The 16,870-nt window shown below is 48.4% G+C and overlaps 1 protein-coding gene across 2 annotated transcripts in view; it reads left to right on the top strand.

The window, feature by feature from the left end:
* Window positions 1-47: 47 nt before the first annotated feature.
* LOC139180337 (uncharacterized) overlaps window positions 48-16,870 on the top strand; it is a 42,751-nt gene continuing 25,928 nt past the window's right edge. The window contains exons 1-10 of one of the 2 annotated variants that reach the window (XM_070781803.1): window positions 427-457; window positions 8,140-8,211; window positions 8,846-8,998; window positions 9,374-9,445; window positions 11,738-11,819; window positions 11,922-11,955; window positions 12,819-12,898; window positions 12,975-13,043; window positions 13,382-13,459; window positions 13,554-13,614. In XM_070781803.1, coding sequence (XP_070637904.1) covers window positions 8,922-8,998; window positions 9,374-9,445; window positions 11,738-11,819; window positions 11,922-11,955; window positions 12,819-12,898; window positions 12,975-13,043; window positions 13,382-13,459; window positions 13,554-13,614 — 553 coding nt within the window. In that variant the 5' untranslated portion in view covers window positions 427-457; window positions 8,140-8,211; window positions 8,846-8,921. Of the gene's footprint in view, window positions 458-8,139; window positions 8,212-8,845; window positions 8,999-9,373; window positions 9,446-11,737; window positions 11,820-11,921; window positions 11,956-12,818; window positions 12,899-12,974; window positions 13,044-13,381; window positions 13,460-13,553; window positions 13,615-16,870 lie in introns of both variants that reach the window. The other variant, XM_070781802.1, reaches the window with a different exon arrangement.

Below are 16,870 nucleotides of genomic sequence, written 5' to 3'. Positions count from 1 at the left end.
TCATAAGGGACACCACTGCAAACCCTGCCTCCTTGGGGCAGAGGAGGATTGTGCAGAGAGTGGGACCATCCCCCAGGGCCAGCCTCTTGCCTCTTCTGCACTCGGGCAGATATCAGGGGGGCCTACAGCACCAGCACACCTCGGTGAAAGGGTGGAGGCGTGGGGTCCCTGGGAACCAGCGGAGGCAGCAGATGCCACGGCCTGAGATGGCCTGATGGCCAGGGCCAGTGGGACCACGGCGGGTACCAAAGGAAATGGGCAGCGCTGGGCCTGGGGTGCTGGGCTCCGTGCTCTTCCTGATGCTCGGGCTGCAGCCTCTGCCGCTTAGCCGAGGGAGATCCCTGCACCACCCCCCAAACTCGAGAAGCTTCCACCTGGGCTCCAGACATCACGGAAGCACCTGGGAGAAGCTGAAATCCTGCGAGGGTGCCTTTGACCTGTACTTCATAGTGGACGCGTGAGTGGCTCTCCTGCCTGGCCCCGGTGCTCTTCAGGGAACCTCTGTCTGCAGGACCACTTCATGTTTGATTAGACCCAAGGAACAGACCTCTGTGTCCTCCTTGTTCCTGAGTTAGGAGTGCCCTGGGCCTTTGTCCCCTGGGACATTTATATTTTGGAAAGTAAACAAAACACCACAGGGTTTCTGGATGGCTGTCAGTCTCTCCATCAGCTTGACCTGGATCTGTGACCTGCGTGTCCCTTAATCAGCTGGAGGGGCAGCTGATTGCCAAGTGCTGTCTTCTCGGCATTTGGGAGAAGCTCACTGTGATTTCTGGGTTTGTTTGGTTTCAGTTTTTTAATTTACCCCAGTGACTTCTATTTCTACTGCCTCCAGAGAGATTGACATGTCATCTGTTAAACATTCTCATGGTGTCACTGCTTACAAGTCTTTTGATTTGCAGGTTCTAAATGTTTTCTTGCTTTCTTTGACAACTTGGACACCCATGTGAATGCTTGTGTGCACTTTCTGAATAGTTTGCTCTGTCTGCCTATGGCCCTGGGGAACCTGGGCCTCTCATTAAGTACCTTCTGGTCCTCAAGGAAGGAAAGGGAAGGGCAGGTCTTCACACTGCAGATATTGCCTTGGTCCCATTGTCAACTCCTCTGTAGGGCTGAGGATGCATTTTACTTATTCAGCAGTAACAATGATATGACTCTCAGTATCACTGAAGCACTTTACAGTCCCCAAATCCCTTTACTGCACATCTGTCATTATTAAAACAGTTCTGGAAGTAGAGTAGGGAAAGTATTTGCATATATAATCAACTGGAAAGAGGGAAGGTTCCTAGACATTGGATGAAGTAACCCAGAGGCTGGTGAGAGTAGAAGGACTGAATCCTGGATTCTACAAATGGGAAAAGGAGCCGAGCGTTGCCAAGAAAGGGCCCTACACACTAATTTCCCAGCCCCAGGTCAGCAGGAGTAAGCCTGGATTGTGGCTACAGTGGGATGACATTGTTGTTCAGTTGCTAAGTCATGTCTGACTCTTTGGGACCCCAGGCTTCCCTGTCCTTCACTATCTCCCAGAGTTTGCTCCAACTCATGTCCACTGAGTCAGTGATGCCACCCAACCATCTCATCCTCTGTTGCCCCCCTTCACCTTCTGCCCTCAATATTTTCCAGCATCACAGTCTTTTCCAATGTATTGGCTCTTACCAAACACACTGGCTTGGGCAAGTCACCCACTTCTCTCTGCCACAAGTGACCCCATCTGTACAATGATCTTCATATCCACTTCACCAGGCTGTGATGATGATGAAGGGCAATTCATAGGTGGTTTTCCTACTACAGCATCTGATGCAATAAAGAGTAAAAGCATGGGAGGAACTTTAGTTGGTGGCTCAGAGGTTAAAGCGTCTGCCTGGAATGCAGGAGACCCGGGTTCGATCCCTGGGTCGGGAAGATCCCCTGGAGAAAGAAATGGCAACCCACCCCAGTACTCTTGCTTGGAGAATCCCATGGAGGGAGGAGTCTGGTAGGCTACAGTCCATGGGGTCGCAAAGAGTTGGACACGACTGAGCGACTTCACTTTCACTATGGGAGGAAATACTGAGGAAGGCAGAGCCCCACTCTTTGGACACTCCTCTGTGTTCCAGAGGACCGTGATCCAGCCCTCACTGCCCTTGGTGGGGAGATGGGCTACCAGTTAGTTAGTGTTTTTGAAGTCATCTGGGACATTCCACTCATGATATTAGCAGTCCTGTTTATTCATTCACTCCTTTATTAATTCATCCATTTACAAATAATCACTGAGCAATGCTATACTTTAGCCACCATTGGGGGAAGGTGGGATAAGGCAGAAAACAAAATTCAGTAAAGTCTTTGTCCTCCTGGAGCTTCCATTTTAGAAGAGAGACAAGTGATAAATAAAGGGGAGAATAAGCAATATTTTACATGGGAATAAGCATACTGGAGGATTTCCAGGCAGGAGAATGGAAAGCGCTCTGTGTGTGTGTGTGTGTGTGTGTGTGTGCTTAGTCACTCAACCATGTCCAATTCTTTGCAACCATTTGGACTGTAGCCCATGAGGTTCCTCTGTCCACGGGGTTTTTCCGGCAAGAATACCGGAGTGGGTTGCCACTTCCTCCTGCAGGGGATCTTCCCCACCCAGAGATCAAAACTAGAGAGTATACTAAGGAGCTGGTCGGGAAGGCCAAGCTCACAGACTGGAAGCTGAGAAGTGGGAGAAACTGCATGTTATTTGTACAGAGAACATGTACAATTGGATTGTGATCTAAAAGAGACACAGTTGATGGTTACCAAGTGTAGGGCCTCCTGGGAGACCAGTGAGGGGCCTGGGGCAGGAATCTAGGGTGAAGATAATGGTACTACAGTCCAGTAGGGCGTGGGTGGTGATGAGGGCCAGATACTAGAGCTCTTTTGAAGGCGGAGGCAACAGAGTTCCAGGCAGAATTGATTGGCGGAAGCCATCTGTGTCCCTACACTGAGGATAAGGGTAGAGGAGAAAAGTGATTTCATCACTGTTATTAATGTGAATCAATGTTATTACCCCTGTTTTACAGATGAGGCAAGGACGATGCTCAGGGCCAGAGAAGGACTAGAAGCAATGTTCTATTTTCTTCTTGGGTAGGATTGATCAGAGGAGGACAGATAGAGGAGGAGGCAGAGTGAAAAGAAAAAATGGTTCAAGGAGGCCCAGTGAGAGGTTGGGAAAAGACAGACAGGAGCCTGGGGCAGGTGTGTGCAATGAGAAAATAGGGACATGGGCCCCAGAGGAGTATCCACGTGAGATTTACAGGTGGAGGGAGAGAAGGATTGATGTAGAGGAGAGAAGCAGGACTTCAGGATCCACCCACATCAGACATGAGGGTTCTGGGCAGTGTCACCCCGGGTGCGCTAAGGAGAGGGGCTCAGAGTTGCCATTTCTGATATTAAGTGGTAAATTGAGGCACAATTTAATTTTTAAGAATTTATCTGAGCATACATGGAGTTGAATTCAGTTCAGTTCAGTCCAGTCGCTCAGTCGTGTCCGACTCTTTGCGACCCCATGAATCGCAGCACGCCAGGCCTCCCTGTCAAACTCCCGGAGTTCACTCAGACTCACGTCCATCAAGTCAGTGATGTCATCCAGCCATCTCATCCTCTGTCATCCCCTTCTCCTCCTGCCCCCAATCCCTCCCAGCATCAGAGTCTTTTCCAATGAGTCAAAGCTTCACATGAGGTGGCCAAAATATTGGAGTTTCAGCTTTAGCATCATTCCTTCCAAAGAATTGAATTAGGAAATGCCAAATCAAAATTGTTAGAAGCATTTCACCACCAGGTCACTGATCACTTCGCTTCACTTTTTTTTTTTTTTTTAAACTTTACAATACTGTATTGGTTTTGCCAAATATTGAAATGAATCTGCCACAGGTATACATGTGTTCCCCATCCTGAACCCTCCTCCCTCCTCCCTCCCCAAACCATCCCTCTGGGTCATCCCAGTGCACTAGCCCCAAGCATCCAGTATCGTGCATTGAACCTGGACTGGCGACTCATTTCATACATGATATTACACATGTTTCAATGCCATTCTCCCAAATCTTCCCACCCTCTCCCTCTCCCCCATAGTCTATAAGACTGTTCTATACATCAGTGTCTCTTTTGCTGTCTCGTATACAGGGTTATTGTTACCATCTTTGTAAATTCCATATATATGCCTTAGTATACTGTATTGGTGTTTTTCTTTCTGGCTTACTTCACTCTGTATAATAGGCTCCAGTTTCATCCACCTCGTTAGAACTGATTCAAATGTATTCTTTTTAATGGCTGAGTAATACTCCATTGTGTATATGTACCACAGCTTTCTTATCCATTCATCTGCTGATGGACATCTAGGTTGCTTCCATGTCCTGGCTATTATAAACAGTGCTGCGATGAACATTGGGGTACATGTGTCTCTTTCCCTCCTGGTTTCCTCGGTGTGTGTGCCCAGCAGTGGGACTGCTGGGTCACTCTTTTTCTTTCCACTCCTGAAACGCGATAATTTCAGTTGTCCTGTCCTCAGCTTTGTTGGTTCTTTGTGGTGTCTGCTAACATCTGATATTGAACCACTGTAAAGAATTTTTCAGTTTAAATATGGAACTTTTCAGCTCCAGAATTTGTTTGTTCTTTTAATAATTTATGTCTCTTGTTGATAGTATCATTTTTCTCATATACTGTCTTCCTGATTTTGTTTATTTGTCCTTATTTTCCTTTGACTCTGAGCTTCTTCCAGTTTTTGTCTAGAAAGTCTGGAGCCTTGGTATCCATGGGAATGGCTTCTGTAAATTTATTTATATCTTTTGAATGAGCAATGTTCTATTTCCTGTATGTTCTGTTGAAAATTGTTTTTAAACTGTAATGCGGTTGTTCTAGAAGTCCGAATTTCCCATGGGCTGTGGGATGTGTGCTTCTGTTATTGTAGAATGATATTTTAGAAGTAGGCAGCAGTTTATATTGAAACTTTTCCAGACTACTTTTGCAAATAATATTCCTTGCTGTCTGTAATCACTGGAATTGCTGTTTCATTAGCTCGTAGTCAGCTAATTTTTGATAGAGATTTCCTTGTTTTCCAGAAGTTGAACAAATATAAAATCATCCCCAAAAGAAATAAACAGAGAGAGATAGAAGATAGACAGGCAGAACAGCCCTTCTCTCAACCATTGCAGAATGGTTATTTGCTGGGGCCGTTCTTCCACCACTTAGATAGGCTTGCTCTGAGCCTAGATACCCACCCAAGGGAAAAGTTAAAGGTCTGCTCAGGACTTTTCTAGCCCTGGCATATGTGTGGCTTTTTTAATTCCCTTGTATACACCTACTTTTGAGCATTCTAATATTCATCCAAACAGGTTTAAAGAGATGTACATAATAATTCATAAGTTAGATCTACACTGATTCTTCTGGAATCAAGGAGAACTTGGCAACAGGACCACTGATCAAGATCAAAATGGCCACTGTACCAGGGAAGGAGTAGGGGAAAGGTGAATAAAATTGCCACAAAACTCTTATGCCATTTTGAAGAGAACTATTTCGTGATTGCACATTTGCTTTATTGTTAACATTTTATTGTTTTTTAGAGTCCTTACAAAGTTGGTGTTGACAGCTTATTGGTAAAGAATCTGCCTGCAATGCAAGAGATCTGGGTCCGATCCCTGGGTCGGGAAGATCCCCTAAAGTAGGAAATGGCACCCCGCACCAGCATTCTTGCCTGGAGAATTCCATGGACTAGAGAAGCCTGTTGGGCTACAGTCCATGGAGTCACAAAGAGTCAGACACAACTGAGTGACTAACACTCTCACTTCCAGAGTTCCTACAAAGTTGGTGCTGACGGCTTATTGTTGTTTACTCAATGTGTCCATGGGAGAATGAGGACTTGGAGTTTTAGAATCTGCCATTTAGTTCCATTCTCCATGCTACAAGTTTTTGTTTGCAATTTCATATTTTAATTTAGGATGACATGCTTAAACATAAATTTAAAATCAGACACTATTACAAAATTTACAATGTTAAAAAAAAAAAATCTGTGAGTCTCCTGCCTGCAGGCAGACTCTACTGTCTGAGCCACCAGGGAATTCCTTCATTTCTGATACCACTCCCCAAAGGTAGCCATCTACAAATCTCCCAGACTTTTCTTTTGGTATTATGATCATGTTTCTAATACAGTGCTTGTACTGATGGCTGTTTCCTGCTGTATGAGTTTGCAAGTTCCTTACTGACTTTTTGCCATGGGGGAGGAAAATTTAACATTTTTATAACTCAGCTCCCCTGCATGATCCTGCCCCAGCAACTTCTAATCTCAGCACAGCTATATCACTATATCATTAAAACTTTGACCTAAAGTTTTAATAGTGGAGATGTCCTCAAATTTCTGGTAATCCTCGTCTCTTTATTTTCATTTAGGAGGAGGCACTAAATCATGATTAAAGCTCTATGTGTCAAAAGCCCACATAGTTGCTCTGCTCCATGCTGCCTTTTCTAAGGGACCTGTAGATCTCTGAGGTGTTGTCCATTGTCCATGCGCTCTCATAGGGGTGTGTGTGTGTGTGTGTGTGTGTGTGTGTGTGCATATGTTCTAGAATCTAGACCTTCTTTCAAAATAATCACAAACTGGAAATTCTCCCAGAAAAGCTGCATGGGTTGAAGGTACTTGTTTCCTGAAAACCCTTCTTTTGAAGATCCTCTTTACTGAGAGGAATCACAGAAGGTAGGAGTAATGAGAAGGAAAGTAGAACATGGTACCAGTACTTAGGAAGTTTTCTGACACATTAGCACAGGAGCTTCCAAGAGAAAGTGTGTGTTACGAGTGGACTGAGAGGATCTGACACTTCACCACAAAGCAATTATCAGACACAACCATAACACCTAGATCTGACAAGTGTGATGTGTAGAACATGGCTTTTTCAGCTAGATGTGGGCTTAAATCCATGGTATCCTTGGAAATTTTAGCAAATTCCTTGACCTGTGAAAGCCTCAGTTTTCTTACTTGCATCATAGGGGCATTTTGGAATCGGAAATCATGCGTATAAAGTGATGGGTATATACGTGCTCCAAAAATGATAATCCTCAAGTTGTTAGAGTAATCCAACAGCTGCTGTACTCACCATCTCTTGACAGATTTAGATGCCACCTAGAGGGCAGCAGGAAAGGTAAAGAGAAGGGTCCTCTTGGGTATAAAGGAATCACACATTTGACATTCAGCATGTTTATGAATATGGTGATCACTGGAGGTGAAAGAAAGGAGCTCGTGGTGGGTTCCTCAGACTCATTTTCAGATTCACTGGAAAAGAGCCCAAGACAGGGCACCAGCCTCAGTTACAGCCGTACCATGTGCAGAACCTTGACAAACACTTAGCCAGTAAGACCTACATTTGCCCTTCATAACCTAGCCTAGTACAGCCTGCAGAGGTGTGGGATTGCAAGGACCTTCGAACCCTGAGTGGCTAGGGACACATATAACTACTTCCCACCTAGACATAAGGGGTACTGAGGCCACAGCACCCTTCAGCCTCCTCTGTCTCCATCCTGGCAATAACATTAAGACAACGGGAACAAGAATCTGGAAGGCCAAAGAAGGGCCTGAGGTTCCCTGCTGGTGGGGTATCATGATGCCAGGACAGCAGTGTTCCACGGCATGTTCAGCCCTTCCCCAGACAGTGGTCCCAGAAAAGGCCCTCAGTGTCCAGAGTGGCTCGGCTTTGCAGACTGATGAGAAGAAATGGAAATAAAATGCTCTGAGTAACACACCCTCCCTGGCCTGAGGCCAGTGCCTATTGGGTGCCCATAAGTGAGGGACAGTGAGAGCCAACACAGCAGAATCACTGGAGGCCTTTATAACCAACACATCATCCCTCTTTTCTTGTCTTTGAGCCCCAAGTAAAACAATTGACCCTCCTGATTTGCCACCCAAAGTCCCTCAACCCCCTGCACATGAATGCGGTTGATCAGCCTCCCCAGCACTCACAGTGACAAAAATCACTGTGACCCTAGGGTGATTCTTACTAGGGTGACCCACTGAGGTCACTAAGGGAGTGTGGCAGCCTTGTGCTACCTGGGATGGGAGGATTTTCTAAAGTTTCTGCTGGAATCTGGAGAAGCAGAAACTCCACCTACAGGATGGATGCCCCTCATGTCTCTGACTCAGGTCTTCTTTGTTTTCAGGTCACAGAAGGCAAATAATATTTGGAAGGACATTAACAAATTAGTGGATGAAATGGTGAAGAAGTACACAAAGTACGGCTGGGTTTCCTCTTCTGGGCTGGGGACACAGCTCTCTAGATTTGGAGTTCATAGATGTCTCTATGGTCAGGAGCACAGAGCCTGGGGAGGGGCATGTTCTGAAGCAGAAAGAACAGATCAATCTGGTTCGATCAGGTCTCAGCACATTTAAGACTCCTGCCTCTGAGTCAAGCCACATTGTAAGGGACATAGTCTGCCCTTGAGACCCCACAGATTAAGAAACAGGCAAACCAGTAACCAAATACTGAGTTAAATGGTGCCAAGGGTTAAAAGAAATGTGCAAAGGAATTACTTGCAACTTTAAGGGAAAAGCAAGACTTCTTTTTTAAAAACCAAGTATGACTTCCTAGGGGATCTGAAATTTTGAACTAGATTCAAAGAATGGGGAAAGACAGGATAACAGGAACAATCAAGGAGGTTTCTTGATGGGGTGAGTGGTCTCTCTGACTGGACAGTAGGGTTAACTCAGGGGAAGGGTGAGAAATGACTCTGAACAGGAGAGCATGGGGCCAGAACCACTGAGGCTCATAATGCCAAGCCAAGGGGCTTAGGATTCCGGCTGTGAGCAATATGGAGCTCTAGCTGATTCTTGAGTTAAGTGTCTCATATGGTACATGATGTCCTCCAGGTAGAAAAGTCTGATAGCAATGGTCAAAATGATTTGTAACAAGAGCCAAGACAAGTAGAGAGCACAGTTGGGACCTATGGCAGCAATTAAGATGAAAAATAATGAGGATCACTGGATGAGGAGAAGGGGAAGATGTGTGAAAGGTGAAACAAGGTAGAATAATTTCTCTGATATGAACAGGACATGGGGAAGGTGGGCAAGGAGGGAAAAGGAGTGACGTTACAAAGACTGTTAGAGTAGAAAAGAGGCCAGCTGAGAGACTCGTGCAAAAGTGGGTGGGTGCCATCTTCTGGTGCACATCCCATGTGCGTGCCTGCGTGTGAGAGAGAGAGAGAGAGAAGGAGATTTGGAGTGGGGGTGGGAGTATAGGGGTGGAGCAAACAGGCCTCAGAATCCTCTACTAAGGTGTAGGAACCTCTGGGGTTCAGGAAATGGCCCCAAGGAGAAGAGCTGGAATGGGAGCAGGGAAACTGGCAAGCACCCACGTCATGGCCGCTCACTGGCTTCATTTGCATACTTCTTCTCCAGCCCTAACCTGCAGATGTCCTTCATCACCTCCTCCACGCAGGGCAAAACCGTCATGAAGCTCACCTCAGACAGGCAAGTGCTGTTTCAATACCCCAAGGCAGGCATGGTGGGAGGGGTCACGAAACTGAGGGGTTTGCTGAGGACCCACTGGGTGCAGACTAAACCATCTTGGGCTCCCCTTGGTGCCTACTCTGATCCTGCAGTCCTAGCTCCCTGGCCCCCACTGACCTCTGGCTGAGCTGGCACTGAGAGACCACATCCTGCTAGATATCTACACCCTATCTAAACTCTATCCTCCACCTGTCCTGTCCTTTCAGCCCTTGTCTCATTTCTTAGAACTGGCTCACTGTGAGGACTCCTGGGACCTGGAGGAGCAGATGCGGGCCCTTTGTGAACACTGGCCTGTGTTGGCTCCTGCTCTGTGTGTCAGTCTCTGCTCAGGGCCAGTGCGGGAAGCAGGGAGGCAGAGTCAGATCAGGCGGCAGGGATGGGCGTGATGAAGTGCTAGAGCTTCCATGGATTGACCCCTTGGTGGCTCTGAGACAAGGGAGCCCATGAGTGTGGTTCTGAATACCAGGCTGGGCTGGGGTCAGGAGGGCAGCATGACACAGCAGCATCCTAGGCATGCCCAAAGGCCTGAGGTGGAAGATAGGGAGCTCATGAGCATCCAGGAGCTCAAGACGCTCATAGTACAAACGACTGAAACCCAGAGAGTGTGGGGGTGCCAGTGCATGGAGACAGCACTCCCCAGGCCTGGCTCCCAGGAGAAGCAGGGACTGGGGCTTCCTGTTCAGTGAGCTGGGGAAGGCGTGGTTTTGTGTGTCCCTGTGGTCTGCATTATGGAGAGAGAGACCTGAGTGAGTGTGAGGTGCAAGCAGAAAGTGAGGGGGAGTTGTCAGGCAGGCGGAAGAGAGAGAGAGACGGGGCCTCTGATAGAGGAGCTGCCCACTGGGGAGAGGAGGACCGCTGACTCCTTTAGGCAGAGGATTCAGAGTCTGAACCAAGTTACCTGTGGGGGAGACCCCTAAGGGGCTCCCAGTCCTCTCTGGAGAGTGGAGGTGAGGCTGTCTTTCTCAAGGGAAAGTGTCAGAAGGGAAGTGGGGATCAGGGAAGGGGATAAAAGGTTTGGAGTTTTAAGATGTGAAAGGCTTCACGAGGGCATAAGCAGGCTAGTATTCTCTCCACGCATGGAGCTGGGAAGAGGGATTGAGTGGAGAGGGCAGGGGAACCAGTGGAGAGATGGCATGGGCAGCCTAAGAAAAACTTAGGCTCAGGCAGGAGTGAAGCCTGGAGAATCTCAGATCTGGGCCAGACACTGTGGAGGGATGAGAGTTCTGGCATATTTGGGGGTGCTGTCAACATAAAAGAAATCCTCCCAAAAGTGACAGGAAGAGCGGGGTGGGCAGGGCCTGGTTCAGCCTCCACTGGTCCTGGTCATAGGCCTCCTCAGTTCCCATGCTAGGTCAGGCAGGGCAGGACCAGGGGCTCTCAGATCTCAGCTCATGGCAGAATCCCTTCTGCCTGAGGCAAGCGCTTGCCTTCAGGTACCACATTCTTTAAGACTTTCTGTAACAGCTCAGCCATCACACCAGATAAGCTTGAACATAAGCCCCACCCCCTGGTGTGTCCCAGTCCCATCCCCTGCTATCTGCTTTAACAGAGGCCAACAGAGATCCCTGCAGCAGCCTGGGATCACTGCTTTTCTGCTGGCATGAACAGTCTTCGGGCGTCTTTTCCAGCTTATGGTCTATTTCTTCAGGAGCACAAGAAGCCCAAGAGCCCTAGACTCTGATGGAGCACCTTGACAACCGCCCTTAGCGCCGATCCAGAGACGGAAGTGGCTTGGAGGGACCAAGTCACTACAGGGGTCTGCGGCAGGGGTGGGGGACAGGGCAGGAGCATCAGCAGAGTGACTTCTCAAACTCAGCCTTCCCTGTTGGAGGATAATGCCCTCATTAGGGACCCCTCACCAGGGACCCCTTATGTGCCAGCAGTACGGCCAGTCATGTTGGGGGTGCTGGATCCACAGGTGCACATCCGGGTGCTCCCCTCTCAACACAGATGGTCAAGGCAGGGCCCCTGCTGGAGCCCCCTGAGGTCTGGATGCCAGAGACAGAGAGGAGCACTCTGAAAGCCAGCCCTGAGTTACGGAACCAGCACAGCTGCATCCTCCAGGCTCACTGGATGAGAGACGAGGCCTAGGTCCTGCCAGTGGCAGAGACACGGGCAGACAGGGCACGACAGGACCTCTGTGTTCTCTCTGGTCCAGGCAGGTCTGCACAGGGGAGAATGGTGTCAGGACAGCTGGGCTGTTTTTTAATGATCAACCAGCATCTCCCTCTATCCTGTTTTCTGATTTTTCAGACAAGAAATAAGTCGTGGTCTTAGCCGACTGCAGAATATAGTGCCTACAGGAGCCACAAACTTGCAGGAAGGGTTGATAAAGGTACAAAGACAGTTCTGAGAATTTATTCTGCTTTGTCAAGTTCTTAGAGTATTATCTGGTCATCTGACTGCCCTCCCCCAACTTCCCTTCAATTTGTTGCAGGCAAATAAACAGATTCAACAAGCTACCTCAGGAGGTAAGTTGCCCGGTGACGTCACTGTGCTCAGAGGGGACAGAGCCAGGCCCGGGCCTCAACGAGGGCTGGTGCACACCCTCCTCGGCCAGCTCCTGGCACTGACTCTAGGAGCGAGCTCCTTGCCCTCTCTGTGCTGCAGGTTCCTCCTCCCTGTAGTGAGGATGAAAAGCTCCCCCAGGGATGTTCCTGAGAACCACATGGGATCACCTATTACATTCCTGGTTCTTACTAGATATCAAGTGCTTGACCTACAGTTGGGTTGCATGAAAAAGAAGAGAAATTCCAGGGACAATGAACAGAGTTCAGTTTGGGGAGCAGAGGCCTTGGTGCCCCTGCCTGCCCACACTCTGTCCACCACGGCCCTGGCTCTGCCCCTTCAGCCTCTCCCCTGTGGTTGACTCTCATCCTGTGACCGTGCTTCCAACAGTGGGAAAGGCTGTGCTCGGCCCAGAACCACCGGCATGTAGACTGTAGGGCTGCGGCCTCATCGGGAAGGAAGCACAGGCTGCTGCGAAGGCAGGGAGCTGGGCGGGGCCGCTGCCCAAGCCTCTGGCAGTCAGTCTGGCTGCTCCTCCCTGAGCTCAGCTGAGAGGCTTGTCCTTGCCAGGGAAGTATCTGCAGTTGCCATTCAGGATAAAGGCTGTGCCACCTTGCCCTAGTGAGGGTCACTAGGAAGCACTCTGAGCCAGGCTCAGGCTCCTCACCTGTCACGTGGGTCCTGGGCTAAGGCCTTTCCTCTCTAGGCATCTGATAGTGGCTACTTGGATCAGGCAGAGGTGCGGGAGCAGTGCTGGGGGCCTAGCAGTGTGAACAGGTCTCTCCAGGTGCCTTTCTGACCAGGCCACTCCTTGCTTCTTCTGCAGAGAGCAGTGCTCCCAGCCTGATTATCACCCTGACTGCGGGGCCACTGCAACCAAGGACGTTACAGGACACAAAGAAGGAAGTGAGCGCTGTCCACCAGTATCAGCTTTGTGCTCCATGTGTTTGGGTGTTTCCACTCAAAACTTTTTTTCTCTTAGGCTCAACAAGCTCGGGATATGGGGGCCAAGGTTTACTGCTTGGGTGTAAAAGACTATGAAAGAGATCAGGTAATTCAGAACAGATAACCAAGTGCCACCCTTGAGCCCAGCTGGGGAAAGCTTTCAAAGGCAGCTGTCCCAGGGTCACCTAGCAAATGACCCTCTACCCCAGCCCAAGTGTTTGGACAACAGGTAGTCATGGCAGATGAATAGCAAGTGTTGTGTAAACCTACACACCAGAGGTGTGGGTGGAGAAGTTTTCCATTCCCTGAGGGTGGGCTGCTGACAGACGCCAGGGTGTGGCCTTGGAGTCCAACATGGCAGCAAGCAAGAGCGTGTCTCCTGGGCCAGGACCTGCTGTGTGCTCAACCCCTGGCTGTGTGCCAACCATCTCCTCTCCCTTCCAGCTACATAATATTGTAGAAAGAAAGGACCAAATATATGGGATGGACGAGTTCAATTCTGCAGAAAAGCTTGTTGCCTCGGTGAGTGTGGGCTAAACATGAGAGGGGAGATGGGCTGCCTTTTCCCCATGTCCCTGCTATCAGTCTCCCTGACCCTGCCACCCCTCTGTTCCAGCTCGTGAAAAATTCGTGTATGGAAATGATGGCTGGGGACACACACTTTGTCTGTTTAGGAGGTAAGAGCCAAGTCACAGATCTAGACAGAAGTGCTTGTGTGTGTGTGTGTGTGTGTGTGTGTGTGTGATGCATTCATGTGGCATAAGTGTGTTGTGACTGTGGGCGGAGGTGTCTGTGGTGTGTTTTTGTATGTGATGTGATTGTGTATATGTTGTATGTGTGCTTTGAGTGGAGGGTGTATAGTATGTGTGTGTGGTGTACATGAGTGTGGTGTATGTGGTGTTATGTGGTGTACATGAGTGTGAGTGTTATGTGCATGTGAGGGGACTATATATAAATCTGTCCAGAATATAAGTGTTTTGATACAGAAGTAAATGTGTGATTGTATAACAGGTATACGCCAGGGGCTTGTGGATGTTGCTGTTACTGTTTAGTCACTAAATGGTATCTGACTCTTTGGATCCCATGGACTGTAGGCTGCCAGGCTCCTCTGTCCGTGGGATTTCCCAGGCAAGACTACCTGGATGGGTTGCCATTTCCTTCTCCATGGGATCTTCCCTGCCCAAGGATCAAAGCCACATCTGCCACATTGGCAGGCAGATTCTTTATGACTGAGCCACCAGGGAAGCCCATATACGTGTTTCATTACTTTTATCTTTCGGATTTATTGAGAGGCTATTGACAGAGCTCTGAATGAGTTGAAGGTACACCACATAGTATAGACTTGAACACATCCTGCAAAACAGATGACAAAAGTAAATTTAGCTCTTAAAATCTAAACCCAAAGCTTCTTTTAAAAATTAAATATTTAGTGATACTTAAAAACCTCAACAATACTTAGCAACTGAAATGAAACTAAACATAAAAAAGAGATAATACATCAAGACGAATTAGGGATCATCCCAGAAACGCAACTGGTTCAGGGCTTGAAATATCACTGAGTTTACGACATCAGGAAAATGGAAAAGAAAAGTATGAATATTTCAATGGATGAAAAAAGAACTGGACAAAGTTCAGGTCCAGAATCATAAGAACATATCTGACAAAGGCACCCATGCAAATTCTCAAAGCCAACAGTACACCCAATTAGGATGGCCTCTCCCTGAGATCTGGAACTTGACAAGATGCCCTCTCTCCCATGGGAGGGTCTCCCCTGGGGTCCCTGCATCAGTGTGGGAGGACCCTGAGCAGTTGTGTTTCTGTTAGAAGCCCTCTCTCTGATGAGCTCTGTGTGTGCCAGCTCAAGCACCCACATCACTGGGGTTTGTAGAGCTGAGATGGGTGGATAAGCACAAGCTCCCACCGGCAACAGCACCCAGCTTGGAGGCAGCTGGACGCAGACCCAGGAAGCTGGTCCTGGCTTCAGAATTCTGAACTGCAAGCCTACAGTGCAATAGGCTGTGCTCTCTGACTAATGCGCATCTGTCTAGAGCAGTGTTCATATCCAAGCTCTGCCTCCCACAGACAAAACCGAAGCGAGTTGCTGAGTGTCCACCAGCTCCAATTTCATCTCCAAGAAGTAGAAATAGCAACACCCACTATCAGATCTTCAGTGAGATGTAGACCCAGTGGAGTTCCCAATGACTGGCACAGAGTCTAGCAACTAGTGGCTTTCACCAACAGGAGCTGGTTTTAAGACTTCTATCACTGACCCCTGGCTCTGCCCCCACCTTCCTGCTGAGTCCAGGTTGGGGAGGGAAGTGGTTAAAGAACACCCAGGATGAAAGCATCTCTAGTTGAGCCCTCTGTGGGTGGAATCTGTCTGACTCCTCCTGTCTCTGACCCTGTGAGCGGCGGTGCAGTGTGGTGAGAGACCCTATATATGTGCAGAGCCCTTTCCTGCACATCCCAGCTGTGCAGCAACCCGACAGCTGCCATTCTCTGATCATGTCCCCAGGACATTCACAGGCCTGTTAGACCTCAGTGGACACTGTCATTCACTCCCTGTGGTGACCTGACTGGGATGCAAGTGCCTGCTGCACACGCCCTGCCAGTGAGGCCCTGCGGTACTGCTCTGACCTTAACAACTGCTGTCGTCTTGTCAAAAGCTGCCACACAGCATGACTGTCACTGAAATGGGAAGTTCAAGGCAGGAAGCTGGACCCCAAATAAAGCAGAAGAATCTGTTCATCAGGCTGTCATTCTGAATACATCCAAGGTTCAAATGAGGGGAATGCCAGGAGGGAGTACGCATGAGGCACGTGACCTCTCCAGCCTCTCAGGCTCCCTCCAGCACTAAGCAGAGGCCCCTCTGGCCTCCATGCCTCCAGGCCTGTGCTCCTCTGTGCCCATCCTCTACGCAGAGCCTGAGAAGCTGAGAAGGCCACTGCCCTAACCCACTGACCACGAAGGCTGAGGCCCCCAAGCCAGACAACCATGCCCTCTAACATCCAGCCTCTGCTCTAAGCCCACCTGCTGAAGAGACTGGTGAGTGTGGGCCTAGACTTCCTGGAAGACCTTCCTCAGCTTGCTGGCTCCAAGTACTGAGACTTTACTCTCAGAGTGCCTCAAACCCGAAATCTTTCCTAGTCAGCTGGCTCCTCTGGCTTCCCACAGCCCTTGGCCTCTTCTTATTATAGCCCCTTGTCACCCAGTGTAAACTATGATCTGCTTGGCTACACCCATGTCTTTATTTTTATCATTCAGTAAATTCTTTTTCTTCCAAACTTTTCTTATGAATCATTTCAAACCTGCAGTAAAGTGGAAACAATTGTACAGTGGGCACCCCTTTCTCCACCACCTGGATTTGCAACGAATATCAGTTGTATTTTGTTTAATATTAACCTATCTAACTCTTTCTATCTTCATTGGTTCATTTTAGTTTTTGATGCATTTCAAAATAAATTACAAGTACTGGCACAAAAATAGAAATATAGCTCAATGCAGCAGGATATAAAACCCAGAAATAAATTAATGCACCTATAATCAATTTGGAGAAGGGAATGGCAACCCACTCCAGTATTCTTGCCTAAAGAATTCTGTGGACAGAGGAGCCTGGTGGGCTGCTGTCCATGGGGGGGGGGGGATGATTTGGGAGAATGGCATTGAAACATGTATAATATCATATAAGAAATGAATCGCCAGTCCAGGTTTGATGCAGGATACAGGATGCCTGGGGCTGGTGCACTGGGATGACCCAGAGGGATGGTATGGGGAGGGAGGTGGGAGGGGGGTTCAGGATTGGGAACACATGTACACCCGTGGCGGATTCAAGTTGATGTATGGCAAAACCAATACAATATTGTAAAGTAATTAGCCTCCAATTAAAATAAATAAATTAAAAAAAAAGATCTGGTGTATATATATACAATGGAA

This window comes from Bos indicus, chromosome 28 (assembly GCF_029378745.1).
Source record: "Bos indicus isolate NIAB-ARS_2022 breed Sahiwal x Tharparkar chromosome 28, NIAB-ARS_B.indTharparkar_mat_pri_1.0, whole genome shotgun sequence".
Lineage (NCBI taxonomy): Eukaryota > Metazoa > Chordata > Mammalia > Artiodactyla > Bovidae > Bos > Bos indicus.
The sequence above is the reverse complement of the archived record's forward strand: the minus strand, read 5'-3'. Positions and strand labels throughout refer to the sequence as shown.